Raw genomic sequence first — 27806 nt, 5'->3', positions numbered from 1 at the left:
TTGTGATAGTTAAGCAGTAAACTGGGGAATTGTGTCTGTTTAAACCAATTTTATGTTTTTGAAGTTATAGAAGAAGCCATGTGAAATATAATGTGTAAACATTATGTTTAAATGCAACAGTGTCAACACTGTCTTTGTGTAGCACATACTGGTCAACATCAGTTCAGGCTGTGTGAGAAAAGTTCAACTAAAAGGTGATTTGTACCTCAGAGCTGTATTGAATTGCATTACATTGTAAACGTGCTGGTTATTGTGTCCTGTTCACTGCATGTGTATGCTGATAATGTAGTATAAATATATAATTTGTTGCCGGGAAACTTCCACTGGGTGCTTCTCAATGTAAATGGAAAGTAACTGACAGCTATGAATTTCTGAGACACTTGCAGAGAGCAGATCTCAAGTTCAGTGTGGGATCGTCTTTCGTTACTGCAGTTTGTGATCACGGCATTCAGTACTCCTCTGAAATATTTCATGATGTTAGCTAGTGAAGGAGTTTTTCTCACCTCTAGTGTTCATCTTATTTTTCTATGCCTCAGTCATTTTCCCAGTGTTCAGGTCATGGGGGCATTCACTGTGTTATACAGTGGTTTTCTGTTTAGCTTGCATTATGTCTATTAATGTATAGAAGGAGCCACCTTCATCCTCCGCAGCTAGGGTAGCAAAGGTCTTATGGATAAGGATGTAGAGAAAAGCATAATTTGAGAGAATACTGTTCAAACACAGTTCTAGTCAAGGATGAGTGAAATATTTCTGCCTGAGTCATCTGAATTCCTGGTGATCGTCTTTTTCTTCAGCTCTGCAGCAAGATTTCAACCACAAGCATTTTTAACTAAAATTAAATCAAGCATATAATCAATAATCAATACCCAAAAGGATACAAACAATACCCAGTACACATATTGACATTGTGATAGACATCAAAACTAGTGAACAGGGAAGATGGGCATCAGAAGCTCATCTTAAATCCAAGCTTAAATTTGGCAAATTTATTTTCTCTTCAGGTTTGTCCCACAGATTCATTCACGTTAACCTGGCAGTGGAGCTTTCCAGGAAATCTGACAACCTGATGTTGTTGCCATCCAGGAAAACAGACAGACTCACTTAATCACTCACTCACTCACTCACTTACCTCCCTGGGCCAACCAGAGACAAATGAAGCTCTGCCGTCTTTCAGAGTGATTTAATTTTCCACACTATTGGACATGTAGGTCAATTTCCCTTAAAATATACAGGAGAATCTTGAGGAGATCTTTAATGGCATAAATGAGTGATTATTTAGAAACCTCGACTGGAACAAAAGAGGAATGAGTTGATCAAGGAGTCGGATATGGATGTGGGCTGGGTGTATGAACACTTCTAAAACATGCATACAAATCCATGGGTCTATTTGATAGTTTTGTGGATCTCTGGACAGTCACTTCATAATCTCTGCCTGCATTGGGGAATATCCTGTAGAAAGACTTAACGGTCAAGAAAGGCCTGACTCCTGAGCCACTTTCAGACATTGAAACTTGTGATTTTTCTCAGTATAAATAACCTTGACCTGGGTATTTAAGATAGCTGTCCGTTGTTTGAGAAAGATGCTGGAAGGTAGTTAAATACTATACTGGTGGTTTCACACATTTGAGTCCATGAAATACGGCGTATTAATAATTTACTATGTAATAATTCTGTGTATTTCAAGGGGTAAATTGAGTGAAACCAAACGGCCATTTACCAGATAAGTTCTAATATTAACTGTCTAACCATTGTACCTCAGTTACACTGGTTTCCATTTATTTCAATAAGACCTGTACTAATAACCAGTCTCAGTTTTGGAAATTCTTCCTTGTAGGTGGATTTTTGAAAACCTCAAGATTTGATATTTAAGCATCATCTGCCAAAAAGCATTGCATTCAAAGGCCATGTTTTAAGTAAATCAAGTAAATCACAAAGATAAACATGGGCAGCATGAAAAAAAGAGTATTTAAACTTTGCAATTTCTAGCATGAAAAAAGCAGATGTCTAACTCTGAAGTCACTGATATCTGAGCTTCTTATAAGCACCTGAACACACCAACAAGGAGGCGCTTAAAGCACCCACTTCCCAAATATTCGGATGACAATGTGCAATTCTGATTAATGTGTTTTGGCCACATCCAAGTAGCAAACAACTCTCTTCTCCTCTATTAAGAGAACAACTGGTAAAGACACAGACTGAGGAGAGGTAAGGAAATGATACTAAAGGCAGGAGAGTAGATTACAAGGTCCAACACAAATATTATATCAGTTATCATAGCTCAACCAATATAGTAATTTTGAGACCTACTGATATGGATATCTGAGCTTAAAATATCTGATAATGATATCAGCCAATATTCATCTTTGTACATCAACAATAACATACACAAATAAACTTGATGTGGAACACTTACAATTCTTTTTTTAATGTAACGAAGATACTGAGCGGGCAAAAAATCAACTTGTCAGTGCTCTCTTGTGGGCAAATTATGTACTGGAGACACTGTTTCTGAATGACTTCAAAACTCGTTTGGTATTTCTATATTGCAATTTCTCATTACTTATCAGTCGTCATACAGTATATACCAATACAACACCAATATTAGCCAAATTGATTAATCAGTCTACCTCTTACATCAATATCATAAACTCATTGTTGAGTACAACGCAAAGTTTGGATTTATATTTGTAATATTTAATCTGAAAAAATTAAGACACTTCATAAATTATAAATATTAAATATTACAGGGCTGTTTTAGATTAGGTGAATGGTTTAAAACAGGATTATATGAAGACTATGGTGAACAAAAAACAAAATCAGACAACCCACACTGCTTGTTATTTTAATTAGCCATTAGCTTTTTGTCCATTAGCACCAGCTGTGCCGTCCTCCGCTATGTCAAAGTTGTGACCTTTGTCGGTGCAGATAAACATCCACTGCCATCAAACTAGAAGCCGATGAGTATGACATCCAGGAGTTTAAAGTAATTTGTTTTGTTTACAATGTAACTATGGTTTAAAAGATTACACTTACCATGGCTTGGATGTTGCTGTGCATATGTAGAACTCCCTTGGGTCTCCCTGTGGTGCCACTCGTGTAGATGATCATAGCTGGTCGATCGGCCCAGTCTGTGATGGCTGCCTCCTTCTCTTGGGTGTCTGTCCCATCTAAAGTGCCCAGGTTAGATGTAGGAGGCAGTGTCAGGCAGGGCAGGCCCAGCTTCAGTGCCAGTGGCTCGAGTGTCCCGGCATAGGGATGCCCCGCCACAAGCAGCGAACTCTGGGAGTCAGAGATTATGTACTCTAATTCCGATTGTGGGTGTTTTCGGAAGAGTGGCACTGCCGTCCCACCGCTCATCCAAGCTGCCCACTGTGCCACCGTATAGGAAGCATCATTAGCACACAGGAAGGAGATTCGTTTTCCTTCCAGACCCCCGAAGTCCAAGTTGAGAGCGGTACTGATTCTACCTGCAAGACCTAAGCTGCTGCAATACAGCTGCTTGTAGCTGTGGCTGCCACTGCTGTCTATGATAGCAAGCTTATCTCCAAATGCTGGAGCTCTGACAAACACTGGCTTCTGGTTTATCCTTGATGATTGGGCTGCAGTCCATCTGTGAGCCCTTCTGTGAACCACAGATCCCAGTAGCCATTGCCATGGCTCTGATGGGAAATATGTTCTATGAAGAGTGGCTTTCCAGTGAGGCAAAGCCCACTTTAGAGAGTGGCAGGCAGCAGCAACAAGTCTTGACAGCATGTTTGAGAATCAGCTGTTCATACACTCCTGGACCTCAAGATGGCTTCATCCTCACTCTCTTGCATCTGCAAATATCAGACAATATCTGTTAGTTGACCAGGAAAGGAGCACACAAACTTAGTTACTGTATGTAACATACAAATTATACAAATAATCACTGTCCTCTGGAATATTCAATATGGCTGACTGGCAATTACTTTTTCTTTCACTTTTATTCATTAACAGAAAAATTAGAAGAGCAGTCCATCGATTTAGTTTGCAAAGCAGGTTTTCTGTTAAAACATTTGAAGGCTCAAGCCAAAGCTGAAATTATATCACCATGATTATCTCTGTCAGACTTAGTAAAGCTCCCTCCAGAGCCACAGAAGGCAGTATGCTACTGTGCTCTCTGTGACTGGAGTGTCTTCGCAGTGTTGAGTGTTTGGACTGTTGGTTGTACAGAACAAACAATTTGAAGGTGTCAATTTGATAATAAAAGTAAGTTTACTTCAGAAATAGAGCAGATGTAGCTGTGTTACTGCCACAACCGTCTGAAGCACAACAACACAAGAACTGACATGTACGTTACCGCCAAAAATAACTGAGGAACTGCTCTTTTTGTTATTTCCACTGACTGCGTCAGTTCGGTTCAGGTCGACGGTTACCGGGACATTTGACATTGTTTATGTAACTGACAGTGACAGACTGATTTACTCCGACAATGTGTGGACGTCAGCCAAAATACAACAAGAATGTTCTTTCTACAGCGAATAATATTTCTATATTTTCTCAAGTAATGCCCTCATTCCGTTAAACACACACACACTGCCATTAATTCATAAATGCCTTACCTAAATCAAAAACCGGTACCTCTTGTAGTGACGGACGGTGCGACGACATGAATATTCCGACATGAAACAACAACGATCACGTACAAGGTTCCTGCCTACACGCAAATAATATAGCGTGTGTGGCAAATGAGACTTTAAAAATACTGTTACTTTAATGAAATTGTTCTTAATTCTTTAACATATTTCACTAAATAAAATGAGACGAATCTACTTATATATATATATAATAATCCTTTATTTAAATAAGCATGTGCATTCTTTTTCAAGAGATACCTGTGTACAAGAATAAACATATGGATAGACAGTTTCACATTATGAAAAGCAATTACAGGAGTAATTGCAAATACTGAAGTACAGTATTTTAAAATCATCAAGTGAATCTAGAGATTAGTTTATTTATATGTTTTTTGCATGTCATTTGCAAAAAGCACAGTACCTGGAACCTGTTCTTCCAAGCTCAAGTTTGCACATGTGACACAGCCATACAGCTAATGTTTAAATATTCTGTGACTTGATTGTATGTACTGTGTTTAGATAAGACCAGAGAGCAGAGGTAATGAGGCAGTGTTTGTAGTGGGGCTTTGTGGATAGCCTACAATGCAGTTCCCTTCTGTCAGTGAAGGAGGACCTTCCCATGTTTTCATAAAAGACACAAATGGTGAGTGAGGAATTCATCACCTGTGGTAAATACCAGTGCACCATGATGCACAGAATCAAGAGGCTCTAAGGGCTGCAGATCCAGTGGAGAGGTGGCTCACCTGAGACGTGGACATGGGGAGAGAGAGTACAGCATATATGCAGATACCCCACACAGAGCTGTGTTTGGCTTTAGATCACAAGCCAGTCCTACCACTCAGTGTGCCAACTAGCTTGGCTGGCTTCATCATCACAGTGAAAGTGGGCACATTCAGCCGCCAGCTGGCAGTCGCGGGCCTCAGATAAGAGAATGGTACAGACATGGCACACGTTCAAAAAGTTTTCACTTCCCTTCCCAAACCCCCTACACTGCAAATGAGGATGGCATGTTCCTAACGAAATTGGAGCCTTTGTTTCAGAGAACTCCCCTCCACTCTCAGGAATAGTATCGTCAAAGACCACTCGTTCCCATTCGTGGGGGAAAATGCTATTCAGGGGGATGCTATGCTACTCCAGCAGATATGTCATTTTCAGAGAATTCTTTATTTGTAGGGCATTTGCACAGCCTTCAGTCTTTTTTGATGCAGATGGCACTGCCGCATTTTCTGAGGATTCAACCTAAAAATGACCGAATGTCATCCCTGATGAATCGAAATACGGCACAGACGACCCATGTTTTTGGATTTGTTTCCTGGAAGTTGGCCATATTTTTGATATGCGATATATGGGGACTGGAATTCAAGCAATTGAGAGACTTATCTACAGCTTCTAGAGACATGCAGGGATGGAGAGTGGAGGATAATGAAGAGCATCACGTATATGTCTGTTTGTCAGAGAGGAGAGGACAAGACATGGCTAACATAAGGAGTAATAATTATGGTTATGGCGAAAACATGATTAGACAGAGTATCTAGTAAGCAGAAGCTGGCATTCTGCTTCAATGGCCTGCTGCCAACACACCATTCAGCAAAGACCACCTTAAAGGATCTCACCACTGATGGGCAGGACGGCCGCAAGCAGGCGCCAACTCCCATCTTGGCAAAGGACTGCATCGGAGGAAAAGAGAAAGAGGGAAAGAGGGGACCCCCCACAGATCTGTTAGAGAGGCTGAGATGGTAACACAAACCATGGGGAGTGCCCAAGCATGTGTCAGGTTGGCATCAATGTGAGAATGTCTTGGCAAGCACTCCGCTCTCTCCCCTCCCACCCCAGCTCACACACAAACACACTGTTGCCCTGCTTGGAACACATGGTACATCAGCAGCGGCATCTGGCCGCGCTGACTCCTGGCAGCTGCGCTTCGTCTTCGCCAGTTGGGAGTCTTGGCACTGCCACTTCATCAACTACCTGTGGCTCCTCCTGGGTAAAAAGGGGAGCAATGAATTATTCCGACGCTGCAGCTGCAAACTTGACTTTCATCCAAGAGATTCACTGTAAACATATGACTGCCTCACAGGGCACATGCCACCCACATACTAATGCATGGTTGACAACACGACTTTCATTCTGCGCAAAGGGACTTGTGTGTCCTCATGTGATGGCGTAGTTCATTTGAGGGGAACGATGAAGGATGCTCTATGATGACCATCTACATGTTATATCTCTGTTAAACGCAAGTACTTTCAAAGAGGCCCAGAGAAAAAACAACCCATGGACAACTGGAAGCTCTTGGCTTGCAAAAGTGATTTTCTTTTATTAAAAAAAACTTAAATCAACAAAAGCACGGTGAGCAAAAGACATTAATAAGTGGCAGTAACACAACATTCAGAAAGGCAATGCACACTACGCTCGGTGCTCTTCATCAGGCAGAATCGGTCCATCTCTTTGTGTTGGGAAATGGTGTTGAAAGATCAACTCAAAAGGCAGCCAAGGATTACACTGAAAAGAATTTCCTTCCCATTCATATATAATGAACAAATGGATGGGTGACCTTTCAACTCTACAATTATTACCTCACATTCCATTTCTAATAGAGGTTTTGACAACCAAGGACATTTGCCTGAAGCGCACTGAATACATTTCAGCTGTGACACCATGGAATGCTGAAAAACAGTGGGACAGCTTTGTCTGAATTTTACCTCACCTCCTGAAGGAGAATTTCCAATGACATCTTTTAATTTAACAAGATTTAATTTGTCACTTCTTGTTTTGGAGAGTCTAAGATGATACACAGCATAAAGTAATGTTGCTTTGTTTAATGCTTGATTATTTCAGTGGCACTATCTTTTTCTTTTACCCTTTGTCATGGAATATACCATCTACTGGTCTGGATGATTCAATTTCATCACAGAGGTGCATTTAATGCTGGTCCCTCTGCATCAGTAAGAAATATGTTTGGGTTTCTCCTGCACTCTCAGTTGATTTTTCTTGTAGAGAAGCCTTCACATGGAACATACCTGGGGCAAAAACCCAAAACCCAAAGCCACTCCGTCCCAAATGTCAGCTGTTAGCTATCCAGGTTAGACAGCAGCATTTGAAAAAACAAATAGTGTGTTTATTGTGATCACAATCATAGTGTTAAATGACAATATGGACAGTTGCTCAAGTAATTGATTATATTTTTTTGACTGAGTTTATACGTGAGGTACAGTCAAGGGAAGTAGTAGAAAAAAGAGTTAGAAGGTTAGAAAAGCAGGAAGCCAAATTTAATGTGAGGAATTCTTGACATCCACCGGCTTTCTTCATGGTTTGCTCTCGGCTACTTGAGAACTGCACGACCCAATTTTGGATTCAAAACTTGTTGTGGTAGTTCTTTTTTTTTGGAATCGTTTCAAGAGAAATGTAGTTGGCAAACTGTTAAAATCTGTCAAAATTCAACTACATCTCTCCCTTACACACGTAAACACACACATGCACAAATTCTATCACTTTTTTTCTGTGGGTGTTAGGCATCTGACAGTGACCCAGTGGGAGTTTTTTCCTCCATCTGTGTCGGTCTGACCCATTTTAGCCCTCGGCCACGTCCAACTGTTCCATGTCCCAAACATATGTGCGGTGGCAGGGGGATAAGCGAACCGTCGCCGCACGGGACCTGCAGACACACACTGCAGATATGACACTGGACCCTGCTTTCCTGTCTGTCTATTTCCCACAGCATATGTCATCATCAATACTGGCCCCGAGGATTCACACCTTAGTGATTTGACAAAATACCACTCCTGCTCCGAGCTGAGGATGTCCATCTGTGTTATAGATTTGATTATCAGACAAAGTGAATTTGTAAAGATTCTGGATTATTTGTGTTATTTTCATTTTTTCTTCATTTATTCGTGTTAATGCACTCAGTGTGAGTTTACTGTTGGACAGGACGTGTTTGGCCTTATTTGTCCTCTGCTGATTTTCAGTTGTTGTCATGACTCTGCATCTCATTCACTGGTTAACCTCTTTTATTCAGTATGCACCTTTATTTATTTTTTTTACTGGGCAGCACTTGATCGGGCGTTTGACTCTGTGGACAGGCTGGCTACACTATCTGTGCAGATCATAACACTAGCCAGCGAGGGCAGAATAGGCCAACCAGAGGAGGGACTGGGGTTTTTTCCAAGTGGTCCGTGTTGGCAGATGAGATGGTATCACTGCACAGAGCCAGGACCCACTGGGGACCTTGGGGTGTGATGCACATATGGGCAAACAGGCTGCTGATGAGCTGCTTATATGAGCCTCTCATCATGGCCTTAGAGAGAGAGAGAGAGGGAGAGAGAGAGAGAGAGAGAGAGAGAGAGGAGAGAGAGAGAGAGAGAGAGAGAGAGAGAGAGATGTCTCCACCAGAGGATTTGAGGTGGCTATATGTGGTGGGTGTTCATAATTTGGGTTGGCACTGGATCTTGAATTCAACCTGCTTAGAGAGCAGATATGTTTGTCTGCAGAGATGTTTTCCTTTTAGATTTTTATAAAATGTCATCCAAATTCCTCGGGGACAAACACTGTATAACAATAAAGGTTATATGAAAATGCCTGCAACTTGTTATTGTAATTTACACGTTCTCTGAATAACTGAGGCAGGCGCGTGGTCAAATGGATGGAATAAAGTTGATTTAACTGTAGTCTTAAGGTAACTCACCCTAAATAAATGATAGCCAACTTCCTGACCTACTGGCTGTAATAAGCTTTAGATCGCTCCGGAATTTTTTGATGGCTTTCCACTAATGCCTTATTGATTCTCTTCTTTCCCTTTTAACTCCCACATATGGAAGTGGAAACTATTCTGTTAGATAGACAGCTCACTAACTTGCATCCTCATCAATATGCTGCCTTGAAGGGGTTATAGCATCTCATTCAAATAAACCTGCATACGGTTGCACTGTATTACATGCAGATGTAAAGTAAAATATTTAGTTCTTCCATCTTCCATCTCTTTAAAATAAACATGTTCGCGATACAGCTTGAATTTAAATAGATTCTCTGGGTTCAGATGGTTGCTTGTGATGTCTTCATAAGCCATGCAAATGTTTTGTCATGTTTGATGTCTGTTTAGCTTTCGTGGCTATGGGAACAAAAAGTTACATTCCCCATGTATCCTTTCTGTACAATTTCCTTCCATTTATTTTTCTACTTTAGCCATATACAGCCATCTTTCCTGCTCCATCTCCTGCAAATTCGCACATGCTACAAGCAGCTACGCACACCCTCAGTCACCCTTGAGCACACACTTACAGTGCAGAGACAACACACAAACACACACGCTCACTCTGAGGCTGCCAGGCTGCTTGGGTGGTGTGTTGTTCTCTGGGAGACAGTGCCATATGCTGTCTAGCCTCCCATGGAGGACAGAGCCTACCGCTGTACTGTTGTCCTGACTCTGAGGGAACCCCACTGCAGAACAACACTTCATATACTGGTGGTCCTAAAACTCAGCCTATATACATTTTATGCAATTTACTCCTCAACTTGCTAACGTGTAGATTTGAGAGTGCCCTTGCAGCACCGCTTGATAACTAAATGAAAAAATCCTTTTTTTTTTAACCCTCTTTTACCAGTGTGCCAAGATTGCACTTTGAAAAGTCAAGACTTCATATCATTTGTCATCAGTCCCACTGTCCCTTTGTGTTTTCTTTTCTTGTAATTTAAAAACAAAAACAAAGGAGGAATACATACAAGAATACTGTACATGTATGTGGGCACTCCCAGCTTCCCTGTCTTGTTGGATGACAGAAAGCCCTAGCAGTAGTGTGAAGATTTCTGGCAAACTGTAAACAAGTAAAGAGCTGTTGAGATGGATTCTAGACAATGGCTAACCTTGCAGTGAGAGGACCTGTCAATGCCTCTGCACATCTGCAGATGAGAAGTCTTGAAAAATCATTACAGCCAGGGAAAGTGGAGAAAACAGCCGCTTTTGTTCAGTAAAGAAATCTTGTGCTTTCTTCTCTTTTTTTAAAGAAAGAAAGACAGAGAGGAAAAGAGAAAAAGTATACAGTAAAATCGGAGAGTGCAGAGCGATAAAAACAGTGTTTTTGGATACGTTTGGCCAGGAGTGCAAGGTGATGATGTGTTTGTTGAGAAGGGGATGAAGGAAAGAGTGGGTGTAAGAGTGTGTTTGTGCACTGACTCGAGGGGTATGTGATGCGTGTTCAGAATTTATCTTATCTGTGTGTTCATTACTACTTTGCATTTCAGGCAGAGAGCTTGGGTGCTCCACTAAATCGCAGGAAGGATTGTTAGACACGCGTGTTATTAATTTTTTCAGGGTCCCTGTGGCGTCTGTATGAATCTTAATGCTGCTGACTGGGCTGCAGCTCTATCGACTTTCTTTAAAATATGAAGAAGCTTTGCTGGAAGCGCCTGGGGTCATTAGCTGAAGAGTAGGCGCAAATCCCTCACCGAGCCTGCTCCGGCTTCGCCATGTTAAATGTGCTCTTAAATTATTCATAATCATACTCTTGCCTGCACACACGCACATATACACACGCACTCACACACACACGCACACACGCACACGCACACACACACACACACACACACACACACACACACACACACACACACACACACACACACACACACACACACACACATATGCACACAGACAATGCACCAGGGACATAAGGGGATCAATATTAAAATGTATTCTTGTTTTGGTCTGCGGTTAATTAGCTGCGGTTCTTTTAAACCATGAAGTTTGAGAACAGATTAACAGTATCTTTTTGTACACAAGATAATATTTACTTCTGCTCCTTCAGTGCAGACATAGATGAAATACATATCAGAGGATGTTGACATATGGAAACCAAAGAAAACAATGATTCTATTTTGTATTGTTGCTTCTTTAATATTTAACAAAAGCATTTTGGTATCATGTTATGATGAGAGACAGACACACTGTAACTTGTTCTACACTGCTATAGTTTGTATGTTTTTATGTTTCCATAATTCCCTGTGGATTTGCATTAAATTTGCATGAAATGTTTACAAACTTGCATTTGATCCACTGGAATGAAAAGGTGAAATCACGCCTTTTCGGTTAGTTTACTACTTTGTCTACTTCTTCAAAAAACTGTTGTGTTAATTATCTATACATTATTGATTAAAATAAAGGTTTGAAATAACCAGACTCAGGTATTGTTTAATCACTTATATGATTAAGATACAAATGAAGTCATGACATAGATGTTATTACAGCTTAAACCTCTGTTTTTTATGACTGGGTGTATTGATCCTTTCAGTGGTGACCTGGTGTGATTTCAGCCAATTGCATGCAGCAAAAAATAATGGTCCACACTAAAGCTTTGTTGGGGCCATTGCGGCTTTTTAGGTAGTTTACTCAATTACAAGCAAATCTAATGAGCAAAAGTAAGCTGTAAACTAAACTAAACTCCGTTGCAGGTTCTGTTAACTCTGCTATAGAGAAGTGTGTTGCCCTAGTGCTCCAGGGGTTTAAGGCACTCACCATGAATTGCAATTTCCCAGGCTGGAGTCAGGTTCGGGATTTTGTTGCATGTGATTCCTCATCTTTCTTTCTCCTCATTTCCTGTCATCTCTCCGCCGCTGACTCTCTTATAAAGGGAACTACTGAGAAGTTAGTAGAAAAGAGAACATTGTTGCATTTCATCCACACCGTCCTAAAAGGTTGAGATGACAGAGTTGAAAGTATTTGGTTTAAACAGGTTTGACTCGAACAAATTAAGTGAAATTTCTTTTTTTCTGGCTGACTACTCATTATGAATTTTGTCTGGTTGCTTACATAATTGACTTTAAAACTTTCTGTACTTTCAAGCACAGACACACACATACACAAAATTCACTCACAGCAAAAAGGCTAAAGTAATGCAAATGAGTTACTTCCAGCCTCGCTTAAAAGTGGATTAGATCAAAATCTAAAGTCAAAATCAATATTGCTTAAAACATACTTAAATGAATGAATGGATGATGAGTAACAAGGGGGGGAAAGTTGTAATACTTGCATTGCCTGGCTTACAGTATATCTGATATTAGCCCTTACCTGAAAGCTTGCATTCAACACTATCACCAACTTATCTCTACATGATCAAGTCAACTGAGCTGCACAAGGACTGACCTTGCTACTCTAAAACCACTTGACAGCAGCAGTAATCTGATCGTTGTGATCACTTCAGGTAAATTAAACATGAAGAAAATGTCTAATTTACCTTTAATTAATGTGCCTCTAATAAGTGTAAATACCCCCAATGATGAATAATGGCTTGTATCACACTCACTGTCCCATGGTTGGTTGTAATAATTGGTAGAGTAAAGAGTTCTTAACTGAACTAATCATTAGCTGAACATGACCTGTGTGGCGCATACTATTTTTACCCTATTGGTAATTTGAATAGGGGTTAAGTTACGACCCATCAAAGGACTCCAGCATGTTTGAAACAGGTGCTGCGACAGAGAACAGGCCAAAACAATCACGTTGCTACAGAGAGGGACAGCCTGCCTAATTGATGCCTGTTTGTGTGGCACGCTGCTGGACAATGGATCAGGGCTGGCAGATGTATCGGGGGGGTGGGGGGTGAATGATACACACAAAGCCACTGAGAACAATACTACAAGAACAATGGGCGCAGACAAGCGCACGTGTGGGTTTGTGTGTGTGTGTGTGTGTGTGTGTGTGTGTGTGTGTGTGTGTAAGAGAGAAAGTGAGGGGATTGCATTAGAACAGTCATGCCACTATGTTTCAGAGAAAAAGCTTTTATATTTAATAACATTCATTTACTTTATTAATTAAACAATGTCTGGGTCCTTAACCCAGACAAGTCAACAGTTTTTAACAATTGTAGATATAGTAGAACAAACTTTAACCATCAACCAAAAGCAACATTAATTGAGCAGAACTACTACTGTACTTTCTACTGCAGTGTATAAAGGCTGTTGTTACCTCCCACCCTGCCCCCCAGCAGTATATGACTTACAGTACCTAGACCTACCAGCACCTGGACCAGTTAGCCCATTATAATTATGATTATTATTATACTTAAAATGTTAATATTTAGCATCTTGAAAGAAATCTGTTTTTTGAAAGAATCTTTTTAATGCTTAAAATCTATAGAAAAATAGACTAATACCACCTTTTTTCTAATCAGGTATAGTTTATGTTTGATGGATTACTTGTACATTGCTGTAAAAGAACATGAATACAACTCACACAAGAGGGAAAGGAGTTAAAAGATTTTTTTTATACGGAAAGAATGTTTAACATTCTCTGAGGAAAAGCTTCATCATGGTCTCACTCAAGACATCCACCCTCCCACCCCCTTCCTGTGGTACATATTGATCTGTGTGTAGCTTAATGTTGGTCTTTATGGCTACGCTGTGGTTAGACAAGCCAGTAGGAAAACTACTTACTCCAGCCCACTGTTATAACTGAATCAATCCATTAGGTGAGTATTGAAACTGTGGTCATTCTCCACAATGTGTAGTGATTATATATGGCTCCAAATTGAATTATTCAATATGCAATTCAGTTATGAGCAGCATGTAAAAACCCAGATAGAGATGGATGTTTTCCTCGGGCCACAATGCATTACATCTATACATTAAATTGAAAATGGGGAGCCATGACATTAGGCTATGAGACGTAATTATGGGCCACTCAAGAACAGTAGGGCATGAAAATAATAGTGTGTATGCATGTGTGTGTGTGTGTGTGTGTGTGTGTGTGCTCCTGGGAAAGTGACTGCTGTTTGGCTTGGCCCCCTGTCCCCTCTTCCAAAAGACTGTGAAATCACAAATTAAACGCTGCACCATCGTGAAGCAATTCAGCCTGATACGTCTTCTTCTCTTGTAATTGTTTGTTTATTGGACCCTGTTCAAAAGCAATATTGTGAAGGTCTCTGCAGGCTCTGGGAGCCAGCCTGTAAACTCGAGGAAGGTCACACCACGTCAGTTAGTATGAGAGAAAAGATAACAAAGACATAAACAAAGAAAGTTAAGTCGCCGTAACAAGAAGAGATAAAGATAAACGCATATTTTCTGGCATTCAAAAAACCTTTTACACGTATATTTATGTATGTATTGTCCACATATTCTTCATAATTGGTAAGTCTGCTGTGTGAGCCTAAATGAGAGGGCAGATAGAAGTGACCTAACCAGCAATCACAAGCTGTTGAGGTGGTGGCAGCACAGACCACAATGATACTAACTGAACACAGGGGTCACGACCAAACTGACCTTTTAACCTTTTACTACTGTGGTCCATTGTCCACTGTCATTCTAGTTCATTTGCCCATCCTTGCTTGTATTTTGTTCAGAGCTTTTTCCACAATATGGGGAGGGTGGAGGGGTGGCGGGTCGGGGGCATGGCCAGGAATAACATTTTAGTTAACGAGATGACAGAAAGAAGAGACTTTAAAGACCCCAGTGATACAGCGATTAAACAATTCAAGGCAAAAGGGGGAAAGGGCAGTTAAGGGCAGGAGCAACAGGAATGTGAGGTGAAGAGCAGTTATTCAATGTTGCAAGAAAAATTTAGTATTTGGTATTTTAATAAAAACATGATTTTGGTTGTTGATGATGCAGTCGATTTGATTCTTAGGCTCAGTGGAACTGTACCAGATGAATCATTTAAAAAAAATTGTTTTCCAGGACAGAAACTTTAAAAAAAAAAATTAAATTAGCATGATTAGTCATTGACTATAAAGAAGTAAAGAAGTAAGTAAAGAACATAGATATATTTAGATGATTTGTTCTTATGATTTCCTTTAAACAGATAATAGTTTAATGAAAATTTTATTTGATATTTGATATTCACTGAACTGGTGATGTGAGTTAAAGATAGATAGATAGATAGATAGATAGATAGATAGATAGATAGATAGATAGATAGATAGATAGATAGATAGATAGATAGATAGATAGATAGATAGATAGATAGATAGATAGATAGACAGACTGACATGAGCTTAGTGACAGCTGCAGGGTCTGCGAGCAGGTGTGATAGAGGAGACTAATTTAGCCATACACTTGTGGTGCTAACGAGACCACTTCCATGCGCGCACGCACACACACACACACACACACACACACACACACACACACACACACACACACACACACACACACACACACACACACACACGCACACACGCACACAACCAGGAAGGGTGGGAGGTGCTAGGGGTTGAGAACAGATGATTGCTGCTATGTCGTGTGTGTGTGTGTGTGTGTGTGTGTGTGTGTGTGTGTGTGTGTGTGTGTGTGTATCCAGGCACACATGCCATATGGACCCACAGACACCTGTCAATTGAAGGTAGAAAAGAATGGCAATGACGTCTGATGAATAATTCAACTTAAAGACCAAGTTCGCCTGAACCTTCACAGTGAGCTGACTACATCTTACATCCTCTGTCACTCCACTCTTGGACCCACAGCACGGCAACTTTTTCTGGTTTAATAGATAGTAACTTTTCTTTAGGCCTGGTATCATTAACAATTGCTAGTTTCCTTTCTGACAAACATCAGTTTTCTTTTCAATATTGCTTTCATCATTTCTTTTCAGTACATATGAATAAATAATTATGTGAAATATTATGTGTCTCAAAAAGAAGTTAATGAAAACAAATGATTAATTCTGTAAAGGAAATCATCATTAATAAATGATGTAATAAAGAATCAACATGTTTATTCAAGAAACACTTTCTCTTCACAAACATTTTGTTGCAACTAAACAGCGATTATTAAAATAGTCCTATACAGTACAGCCTTCAAGGTGTTCAGTCACATTCATTACATTCAGGTTTGCAAAATTAAAATAGTTTTAGGTCTAGTCTTTTAATTACATTTCCCTGGGATTACTTTTTGTTACTCAAACTGGGCAAAGAATTTAAGCTTTTAATTATCCACAGTAAAAGCACAGAAAACAAAGTCTAATATTTATTTAATAGGATATTTATGTGATAAGATATAAAAGACAAAATGGCTTTAACTTTCTTACTATTTCTTTCTTGTTTGCTCACAAGCTTAACTCAGTTTTAAAGTTGGAAATCTGACACTGTCTGATTTCTTTTTTTATGTGAAATTTAATATACATATGTAATAGTTATTTTAGCATAAACCTGAATTTTCTGTACAGGCCTTAAAAACTTGCTTCTGATAGTGATTTGTTTTTTGCTCAGTCAGCCACGTCTTTTGTGTAGCATCACTCTTATATAAGCAATTAAACAAACATCGGTAAACTAACAAGTGCGAGGCTGCACACCAAATAGCTCGGTGGTAGTTCACAAACAGCTACGAGAAACTCCGATTATGAGCGAATGGAAAGAAAATAAAACAAAAGGCCCGTGCATAGAATCCGTATTCAATCTTTGCCAGTTCACGACAATCCAGGGCCATACAATACATGCTAATGAGCTGTCATTGTTTGAAGCCTGAGCCATGGAAATGAGCACACACTGAGCTGCGATGTGTGAGATGAGTGTGAAATCTGATAGAGGAAACAGACAGACAGTAGGAGACTGAGCCCCAGGGCCCCGAGATCTCACTACAGCAGATATGCAGAACAGGGAGGAAAAGGTGTTGCTATGTACTATGTGCTACTGTGTGCATTTTGTGTGCAATGTGTGTGTGTGTGTGTGTGTGTGAGGGGTTAGCTGTGGATGGCAGATGTCAGACCTCTTAGCCCCACCCCCACTATGGGACCACCTGTTGGACCAAGGCCATCTGGAGGTTGGGCCTTCTCTACGGACTGATTCTTCGAGGGCCTGACCTAGTACGCTGACCAATGATACATGATCACATGACAGGAAACATCCCATGTGTCTAGTGTTCATCCTTCTGTCTGTCTGTCTGTCTGTCTGTCTGGTTCTCTCCATTAATGTCTTTATGTTTCTCCATTTCAGTTTCCCCCCTCCTGACTTCCTTTCTGTCAACTGAACATCCAGTGTTAGTGTCACGACAACCAAGATTAATACCACAAAACATACAAATATTACCCTTACTACCAGCTATACAGCGCTTTTATTAACTTCTTGTTTGTCCCATTGTTTCAAAATTTTAAAAAAATTACAGAGGATTTCAAATGGTAAATCTTCATGTGTGCAATTGTAAACTGCACCGAGTGAATGGAAAGCTAGATAGACATACAGAAACGAAGAAGAGGACGGGGTTCAGCAAGTGAGTCAGTTTCAAAGTCCTGGTATTGTGCATGTTGGCTCACTGTCACACTTACTGGGACACCTGAATACAACCCAGACCTGGTTAATGTTGTTAGTAAGATCTGTGCTTTTTCAGCTATTACCAGTTAAAATGTTATTGTGACAATGGCTTAACTGCAAAAGTCCTCTATGGTCACTGGTTTGTGCAGCTGCTGTCTCTACCATGATGAAATTTTACCAAAAGTTTAACATGTTCAGTCTGTATGCTATTCCTCGCATTTACTTTAAAAATAAATATTTTTTTCTCAGCAGGACAATCAATCAGAGTAATCATCAGCCTTAACCTACTTATCATTAATCTGTCTTCAATGAAATCTTTCTTCGCACAAGTTCCTTCCAGAACTGTTGAGTTTTTAAACAGAAATTTTTCACCTTGACATGTAAAGGGAGAGAAGAGGAGACCTCTGCTGTTGAGCTGAATGGCATTAATATTTTCCTTTATGGTGTGTTTTCATCGGCTTTTGAGGAATTTTTTTCCTCACACTAAATCTTCACACTCCAGATTGGAGAGAAGGATTATTGACAGGCCGGGGAGATTATAGAGACATCACACAGACAAGAGGATCCACTGTGATTCTGCCTTAATGGGTGATTAAAAAAAAGGTGTGCATATTCTAAACAAGTGTGCTAGCACTCTATAGGTGCTCATGTGGAAAAGGTGTGTGCAGATGTTTGCATCAACTTTAGGGACTCCACCTGTTAACATGAAACTGCTGTGGTAGCATGTTGTTGCTGTAACTGAGAAAATTACTGTAGAAAAAGACTGTGGGACAGGTCTCCCCTGGATTAAATAACACAACTCAACTCAAAGTATAACAGGGAACTGAAATTTAACAAACCAAAACTTATGACCTTAACTTGACACAATGTTATCAGAGAGCCACACGTTAAACGCTAACAAATACAGCAAGAGCGAGAGGAAGAGAGAAAGAGAGGTGCAGCTCCTCTTTCCTTATACACTGCAAGTTCTCAGACGCACCCAACAATAACACGGGGGGGAGGCCCACAGAGCCCGAGGAGCAACACAGCACATCAACACTTTACACAATCAATTACATTCACCTATGGGGGAATGTTGTTTTAGTTTTACCTGATGGCCTCACTCTGCTCTCTTTATCCAGAGATCTTGGAGTGTGGAGTGGATTGGCTTTGCAATTGCAAGGTTGGTGTTTCCTTGAGTTTCCCTTTGTCCACATGTTAGCATCTTTGAGTAAGAATTCGAACCATACATTTTTCCCAATTCACTGTAGCATTGTGTAGGTGAAAGAAATCGCACGCTATGTGAATTTAGTGTAAAACTAAACTGTAATTCTTCCAAGAAGTGTACATTGCAAAACACAGTGCGCACAAACTCTGGTTCAAAGTGCTTCTCCTACGCACCTTTCAGAGGAAAATCAAACTCTGTTTAGTGAAGTAGACGATACAATTAAATATACTGAGCATAATTTTCTCATCTTTGGACTTAATATTTATATACTACTACTATACTTAATATTAATTTTACTAATGACCACTCTTCTTATTTGAGTGTTGTTATTCCAAAGAAAGAACAATAACTTAATTTTCTTTCACTCATTTAACAAATTGTTCTGAGCTATAGTCTGCAACCTTAAAGGTATAGTACAATATTTTGGAAATAAGGCTTTATTGTCAAGAGTTAAATGAGAAGATTGGTACTGCTCCCTTGTGCTACAGCCAGGAGACAGTTAGCTTAGTTTAGCATTAAACCTGACAAGGGGAAACAGCTAGTCTGACTCAGAAAGGTTTCAGAATCTTATCGATAAATGTTTCCCTTGTTATATATTTTCGTGTTGATAGTCTTCTCCCTACTTCCTCACTGACATTTTAACTCAAGTCAGCTCCTGTAATATTGACAGACTGTTGGGGAGTCCGTTGAGTTAAAATTCCCTTTGGTCAATGGGGCTTTTAATTTGGCATCCCTGCCGGGTAAGTTTGAATACCATTCACATCACTGTCAAAAATAAAACCAGATGTTGGGCTTCATGAATACCTTGTGAACAATGGCAAGAAATTTGAATGAATGTGCCAGAAAAAGGGCCATGGCTCTATTTTTTTTCCCCCTTTTAAGTAGCGAAAATAGGTTTCACGCGAAGTGGTGCTAAAGAGTCGGCAATTGAGAACATGCAAAGAGGGCTTTGTTATATGATAGGCATGCAATTATGTGGCATACATATTTTGATTTATTACAGGGGAGGTGACAAGCACAATGTTATCATTTTGCATGCTTGTAGTGTAGTGCATGCCCTATTTATCGGCACAGTATCTCATGCTCACATCGGTTACGAGATAATATGGACTATAATGTGTTAAAGCTATAATGCAATTGAAAATCCTGATCAGGGAGAAATCGCTTGATGTCACACAACTGAAAATTGTTTTGCACATTTTAGAATAGTGATCTCCCACTCAAGTAGGAACAATAACAAGGATTTCTATAACAGCACTGCTGCATTTTGTCTTGACTCTGAGGTTTATCACAGTACCGACTGACTGCTTATGAAGCTGTCTGTGTGTCATGATATTCGCACACACATGCATTTAAGTGTTAGAGTGTACAAGCATATGTCTGTGTGTGTAACCATGCCTGCAAGTGTTCTGTACATATTTGTGTGTGCCTGTGTGTGTGTATGTGTGTATGTGCATGTGTGTATATTATCGCTTGTCTATTTTGGGGTCATATTTGATAAGCCCTTGAGTGATGTGGCAAGATGAAGTGACAGTTTGTCAGAAAGCGGGTCATGGGGCAGTCACTGTGTAGGCGGCCCTCTGCGCCCGCGTACCGGGTATAATTAGGCACTCATTACCATATCAGTCAATTACCAACAACCATTCTGGCTGCTTTCTCTCAGGAATCTGCCCTTCTGGACACCAGCTCCGAAGAAGGACAGATTTTTCCTGGCTGCAGAAGTAATTATTTTTCCTGTCTTTCTCCCTCCTTCCCCTTATTATGATTGCTACTGGTAAAACAATGGCTTAGGTTTTGTTGTGTTGTGTTGCTGCGGGCACCATCTGTGGTGGTGAGGGGGAGGCACAACAATACCCGTCCATATGGTCAGGGCATCAGCAGCGGGCTATATCTGCTCATCAAGTCCTGTCATTGTCATCAGCCACTCTGCTCATACACTAGTCCATGTTCATCTGTCACACATGCACACACACAGACACAGGACTGACACAGCAAGATATGGTCGTATACTTATTTATGAGGGAAAGATGAGGTTGGATGAGCAGCTGTCCTGTTGAAGCATTTATAAATGTTCTCCTCGAACATTTCATTTGAAGAATCATTGCACAGAATTTCTTACCTGACTCCAATCTTTTGCCTGATCTTACTTTTCAAGGGACACTGCAATTCTCCCAAAAATGTTATAAGAGGTCAAATGAGTCCCACTTTAATTTTTAAACTATATCATGATTTGTGATATCTTGTAATCAGTTTTCATCTGTACTAATGAAATAATTTGCCACCTCAACATCAATCCCAACCCGCAATCGTTGATTGGTGTTGGGAGCTTGGGGCTTTTTTAGACATACCCATCTGCTGTCTCGCACCTCCTAATCTGCAACACAGTGCACACACACAAGCATGCGCACGCACACACACACACACACACACACAAGCATGCGCGCACGCACGCACACACACACACACACACACACACACAAAGCCATTACTGGTGCCACCATACTGTTCTACATATATTTACTCAAGCAATATGCTTTTTTGCCTTAACTTTGCATCTGTATCAATGACTGTAGATAATAAAGATGAATAGAAATTGCATGAGATCAATCTTCATTTTTATTCATTTGCATGAGAAACCTGCCATACTGTGACGGACCAAATCCTTGACATGCTTCCAGGTTAGAGGCATGGCTCTGGCTGTGCTCAGCAGGATAATGAGAAGATGAAGAAGGCCTGGAAGAACACAGGAGAGAAAAGAGAAGAAAGCTACATTATACATACACTGAAGAGAAAGGGCGTGTGAGGAGATGGTGTGATATGGATATTGGATACAACATACCAAATTAAGCATGTTATATTGAAAGAGGACATGGGGACCTGGGCTTGAGGAAAAACAGATTACTTGCGAGAGATCCAAAAGCGATAGAAAGAGATAGAGAGAGTGGGAAGGAGGGTAAGGGAAGGACAAAGCTGAAGGCATGTGAAAGCTGAGATAACCGGTTATCCCTGCATCATCTCAGTCTGCGTTTATCTTTGTCTGCCTCTTGCCGTATCTTTCCCCATCTTTGAGCCTCACCAAATAATAGAAACCTTGAAACAAAGCCCAGTGTGAATGTGGTTTTTAATTGGTCTTCAAAATCCATAATTAACACGGCGGCTTAACATGCACACAACACACTTCCTGCCATTACTTGGAGATTGCACTTGCGTTTTCGCATATGACACTTTGCACTGAGGAAAATTATAAATGTTGCATTTATTCCACTCCCAGCTAGATTTAGGCATGATTCATTTGGCGCCTTGTCTGATTAGATGACTAACCCACAATCAATTTTCTACAAAGAAATAAAATAAATCAAAGCAAAAGAAGTAAATAATGAATGCAGAGGTGTCAGGACATGAAGGGGACAAAAGGTCCATAAGCTGAATATCAATGGTGACCCTGTTATGAGGAAATGAAGAGGGGTTTTATAAATCTTTACTTTGGCTGGTTTGTCTTGCTGGTAAGCAGGCAGGCCCGTATGGACAGGCTAATACTCAGCAGATCAAAGGGATTGGGATATTGTTTATAGGATCAGCTGAACAATGGGCAGGGGAGCCCTCCTCTCCACTCTCTATCTCTGTTTTGCCTCAGGCATTATAGAGGACTGCCCTGCGCCCTTCTCTCCCTCTACTCCTTCAATCCAAGACTTCTCCTCATCTTGACCTCTCCCATCCTGCTTTACACCCTCTATTCCTGTCCTCCTATCCTCTTGTGCCCCCCCACCCCCCAACCTTCCAATCTGTGCCCTTATCCTCTGCAGTCAGGGACAATTTCAGGGACTACTTGTCCTGATTGTTGTTGTTGACCAATCATCCTCCAGTGCTGTTTGCCCTCTGGTCACCTGGCCCCACACCACAGCAGAGGGGATTTCGGGTTGACAGTTGCCCCTGGCGAAGCGCAAAACAGACTGAGGGACAAAGTGGGTGATGGGATAGGAGGGGAGGAGATGGGGGTGGGGGTGAGGAGTTGCATGGCTGCTTCAGTCAGTTCCAGCCCTGGGAGACAGCTGGACTCCCTCTCACCTCCTGGCTTGTTGAGGTCAGCCCTGTTACCACAGCCACAAGGTCCAAATCCTTGGGCTGGAACATAACCAATGTGTATGGGATTTGGCCAAGAGAGAGGCCTACTACCACTGCCCAATTAATGTGGATCAGAAAACACCCCGGGACTACACTTCTATAGGTCACTAGTTTATCTGCAATGATTAGCATATTGTTGTTTACAAAGTAAATAATTAATGTCTAACTGCTGAACATTTAATGAACAGAAAAAATACATATCATGAAAAATTAAAAGGATTTAATTCTATGTCATTATCTAGATGAAATGTTATATGTCCAGAGATAACATCACAAGAAGACAAAAGACTTTCAAAGGAGGAGGGAAAAAAAGGAACACACAATGCACATGACAAAGAATCAAAACCTCATAAAACTTCTTTTTCTGATAGTATCTAACTTTCTAGGAGAGCAGCACAAGCTTGGCAGCTGTGTTTTGCATCTCTGATTGTCTTACACATATTTCCTTTTTATCAAATTTCCTGAAAGGTGTAATTATTTCGGCCCCCTTGAAATATCCCCGGCGTGCTCGCTCGTGTTCGTGTGGTGCTCAGCACATATAATTTAATTTGAATTCATCACTCCCCCTCCTGTCAGTTAATATATTCATGACTTCCAATTCCCTCAGAGCTGTCCCACCACCTGGAGTGTCCTCCCTCATCTGTGTCACTCCTCCCCCCTCCTCCTCCCCCATGCTTCCTCCTCCTCACCCCTCTTGGCCCTGCGGGATCCCTGGGGGCCCATGAAGGGGTGTTAGGGCCAGGGTCACAGAGGCTGGGGGGCCCGCTGTCATTAGGGTGCAGTGGAATGTGTTAGCAGGGACCAGCTGGGACCAGCCAGCTCTGTCCCGGCCCTTCCTCTGCTGGTGCTGCTGGTGTTAGTGTGTATGTGTATGTATGTGTGTGTGTGTGTGTGTGTGTGTGTTTGTGTGTGTGTGTGTGTCTGTCTTCCGTATGTTTGTCAGTGACGGTGGTAGCACTAGGGAGACGGTGACACCTGCAAATAACAGTGATGAGATGGCAGAGATGGGTTTTCACACTGCTGAACTCAGTGTTATTCTGCAACATCTTCTGTTGTTCAAAAAGGCTCAACTGAGAATAGCGGAGTATGGATTTGTTAGCCGTGTTCATATCTCTATTTTTGAATCATAGCTTTGACGGATCCAGGGTTGAAGTCTCCAGATTCATATCCAAGATTCACATCTGTATTTGATGCTTGGATTCGCCAACAAAAAAAGCTCACAGCAACATCAGCAGTCTGACTATTGTTGGACTGAGGACATATTTCAGATTTGCAAGGTAGCAAAGTGAAAGATTATGAATACTGTTTGGATGACAGTGAAATGTTTTCATGTTTCATCAGTGTGACTTCCTCCTCCTATTACATTACATTATTTATCCTCTGCCAAAATATTACATCATTCAATAAAATGCTAACTGAGTAGTCATGTTCCTTTGCAGTTCCGTGGGAGAAAGGACCAAGCTCCAGCTTCAAAATGCTCCTCTCCTCCTTTCATATTCTCTCTATCTTTCATGTTGCACCTCTGTACCAGCCTCTCGACCGACACTGACTGAATATGTCCCTTCTGTGTGGTAAATATTTCATGGTGGGGGCAGCTCGAAGTTTGATCGTTGCAGGGTGCCGGTGTAGGAGTTCAAAGGAGACTGCGGGCCCTCTGACAGCCAGCCAGAACAGAGTGGAGGAGGAGGAAGAGAGACTGGGGGTAAGACAGGAGGTGGGGGAAGAGGAGAGAAGGCAAGTGGGGAGGGGGTGAGGGAGTAAGGGAGGGAGGCACTGCTGCCTGCTCAGTTTAAATTCAGCACCACCAATTTCCTGGACAGCTCCCTCAGCTTTCAACAAAGTGGAAAACAAGAAGTTGTGCTGTTTTTTTCCTGGAAAATTTTGAACCGATTTCTGTATTGAGAGAACATGTATTTTTATCCATACACAATACTACATAATTACATAATTGAGGGAACGAGAGTAACAGATAGATTCTTCATGCAAGTCATTATGAGCAAATGCGTATATACATGTGTGTGTTACCCATACATGAGCATACTCAGCTTGCAGTGTGTTAGTAGATGTGTGTGTGTGTCAGTGTGTGTGTGTGTGTGTGTGTGTGTGTGTGGGGGGGGGTTCATTATTAATCAGGGCCCTTCCCTTAGTGCGCGAGCTGCTCACACTCCATGGCTTAATGACTGAAAATGAGCCGTAATTATGGGCTGTCAGTCCAGTCCCTGGCACCCCCTCTGCTCCTCCATCTCATGGGTCCATGTCCTCCCCTCTGCTGCACCACACCCAGACAGCCATCACTTACCACCATCACTTATGATATATATTTGAATTGCCTGCTGTGCCCCTACACATCCCCTCTTCTGTTATTAGACCAATATAGCATGATAATGAAATATATATACATACAGACAGACACAAACACGTGTGTGTGTGCGCGTGTGTATACATATATATATATATATATATATATATATATATATATATATGCTTCCTTTTTTCCTGCTATCCATCTCCTCTTTTTCTCTCTCTCACCCTCCCTTCCTCTTGCTCTGTGCACTTAAGCTCATCGTTATGCAGCGTGTGGTTTATCAGAGCTGATGATGAATTTGTTTATGAGTGGAGAGAGCTGATTTCCCCTGAGTGGTCTTTCTCGCTCTCTCTTTCTCTCTTACTCTTTTTCTTTTTCTCTTTCTCCTTTTCTGTGAATCAGTCCATCCAATCAAAGAGAACCCCCAACCCCTCCAGCCCTTTCCACCCCTGCAGGGTGCTTCACCATTCTGACATTTGGATTTAATTCCAGCCAGCCCTGAGCTGGAGGGGTCACTAACCATTGGACTATACAGAGGGACATGCAGATATGATAGAGATCCTGATTTACTCATAACAATATTTAGAATGTGGTGAATTGTTTGCACAACACTGCCAGCTGAATCTCTTTAATCACGCTCTGTAGTTGTGTTAATGTCGTCTTTTCCCTCCTGCAGCAGCAACTGTGAGATAAAGCACTAGGTTGTACAATGAATGGATTGCAGGCTACACACAGACACAAACATGGACAGCCACAGTCAAAGAAACCCACATTTAACAATAGAATCCAACTGTGTCCTGAAAGCTCTCATACATGAGTAATGTGTTGCTTGTTTAAGTCTTCAGCATCTCATGCAAGATGGCAAGTTTAAAAATGTAGGCATGTTGGTGCTACAGACAATACAAACCATCTTGTCTGACAGGTCCCCCTCCTGGGCCTTTCAATATAAGCATGCTGTTTGAAATCTGCCTGCATACACACATGTACTGCATGCATATACACAGGCGCCTTCACACACGCAAACACACACACACTAATATCCCTGTTGGAGGTGGTGGAAGTGATAGCTATTATCAATTAATCTTTGCTGTGTTTTTTCTCTTGCAGAGAGTGGTACCATATGGTTCTCTGTCAGCTACTGCTTTTAATTTACTCCTTGCGTCTGCTGTGAAAACATCCTATCTAAATTGCTGATTGGATAGAGGGAGTATAGGGAGACATGAAGGAGAGCACTGCACTGTACACACATTACACTGTATGTATAATACATGTCTTATTGTGCCTGCAATAAGTCATACAAAATATGAGTTTGCACAGACTAAATTTTGTACTACCTCTCCTACATTACACTACACACCAATGTGCAGATGCCGTGAGCATGACGGTTTTGCTGTAGGAGAGCATGTACAATAACCCTCCCTTTCATGTAGCCTACAAATAATAATAAAAAAAGTAATGAAAAATTTAATAAACAATTTTTTTTTTAATTGATCAACTCTAAGTCCCACAATGCATTGCACAAAAAGGTGGTCAATATTTTTGTCAATTGTTGACAGTGATAAGACATCTCAGAAAAAAAAATTGCATGTAAAATTTCTTTTTTTTTTTTTTACTATTTCTGTTTGTGAAATTTGTTTTGCAATGGCATCCCAAACTTGCACTTTGACTGGTATGCATGTATGATTTTTAACTGAACTACTATTGTGTGGACAGAGTCTGGACTACTTGTTTAGAAGGAAGCTACTGTTTTAGTTGATACGCTAAGACTAACACGCCTACATTTGAAGTTGTGATGAATTGTCCAACACTGTGAACTGAGAAAAGAGTAGAGATGTAATCTCGCAAGACAAACATACCTTCAATACCTACAGAATAAGGACAGAAGCTGGAAGTAGGCGTTAGTAATTCTAGTCATTTTTTCAGCTGCCCCTTAGTAATAAGACTTAATGATCCTGTACTGTACAATACTGGAGCAAGAAAGCAACCGACACTGTAAAATTTCTTTAACTAACACTATTCTGGCAAACAGTACAAGGCCAAGACTGTAACACATGGGATAGGCAGCCACAGTGCATTCAAAAAGTATTCAAACCTCTTCAAGTTTTTAACATTGTGTTATGTTGCAGCCTTATGCTAAAATAAAATCAATCTACACTCAATACCCGATAAGACAAAGTGAAAACACAATTTTTGAAAATGTATTAAAAAGGGTTAGGGTTAACACAAAGCACATTGAGGGCATTTACTCACTACTTAGTTGAAACACCTTTGGCAGCGATTACAACCTCGAGTCTTCTGGATATAACACAACAAGCTTTGCACACAATAATTTGAGGATTTTCTGCCAT

The 27806-nt window shown here is 40.9% G+C and overlaps 1 protein-coding gene across 1 annotated transcript in view; it reads right to left on the bottom strand.

Moving 5' to 3' along the window:
* acsf3 (acyl-CoA synthetase family member 3) overlaps positions 1-4641 on the bottom strand; it is a 30617-nt gene extending 25976 nt beyond the window's left edge. Inside the window, exons 1-2 of the mRNA XM_056372571.1 lie at positions 4584-4641; positions 3034-3818 (exon numbers count right to left, since the gene is read on the bottom strand). Coding sequence (XP_056228546.1) covers positions 3034-3753 — 720 coding nt within the window. The 5' untranslated portion in view covers positions 3754-3818; positions 4584-4641. The remainder of the gene's footprint in view (positions 1-3033; positions 3819-4583) is intronic.
* Between the last annotated feature and the right edge of the window lie 23165 nt (positions 4642-27806).

This window comes from Seriola aureovittata, chromosome 1 (assembly GCF_021018895.1).
Source record: "Seriola aureovittata isolate HTS-2021-v1 ecotype China chromosome 1, ASM2101889v1, whole genome shotgun sequence".
Classification (NCBI taxonomy): domain Eukaryota; kingdom Metazoa; phylum Chordata; class Actinopteri; order Carangiformes; family Carangidae; genus Seriola; species Seriola aureovittata.
Note: the sequence above shows the minus strand (reverse complement) of the source record. Positions and strands in the feature narration are given on the sequence as shown.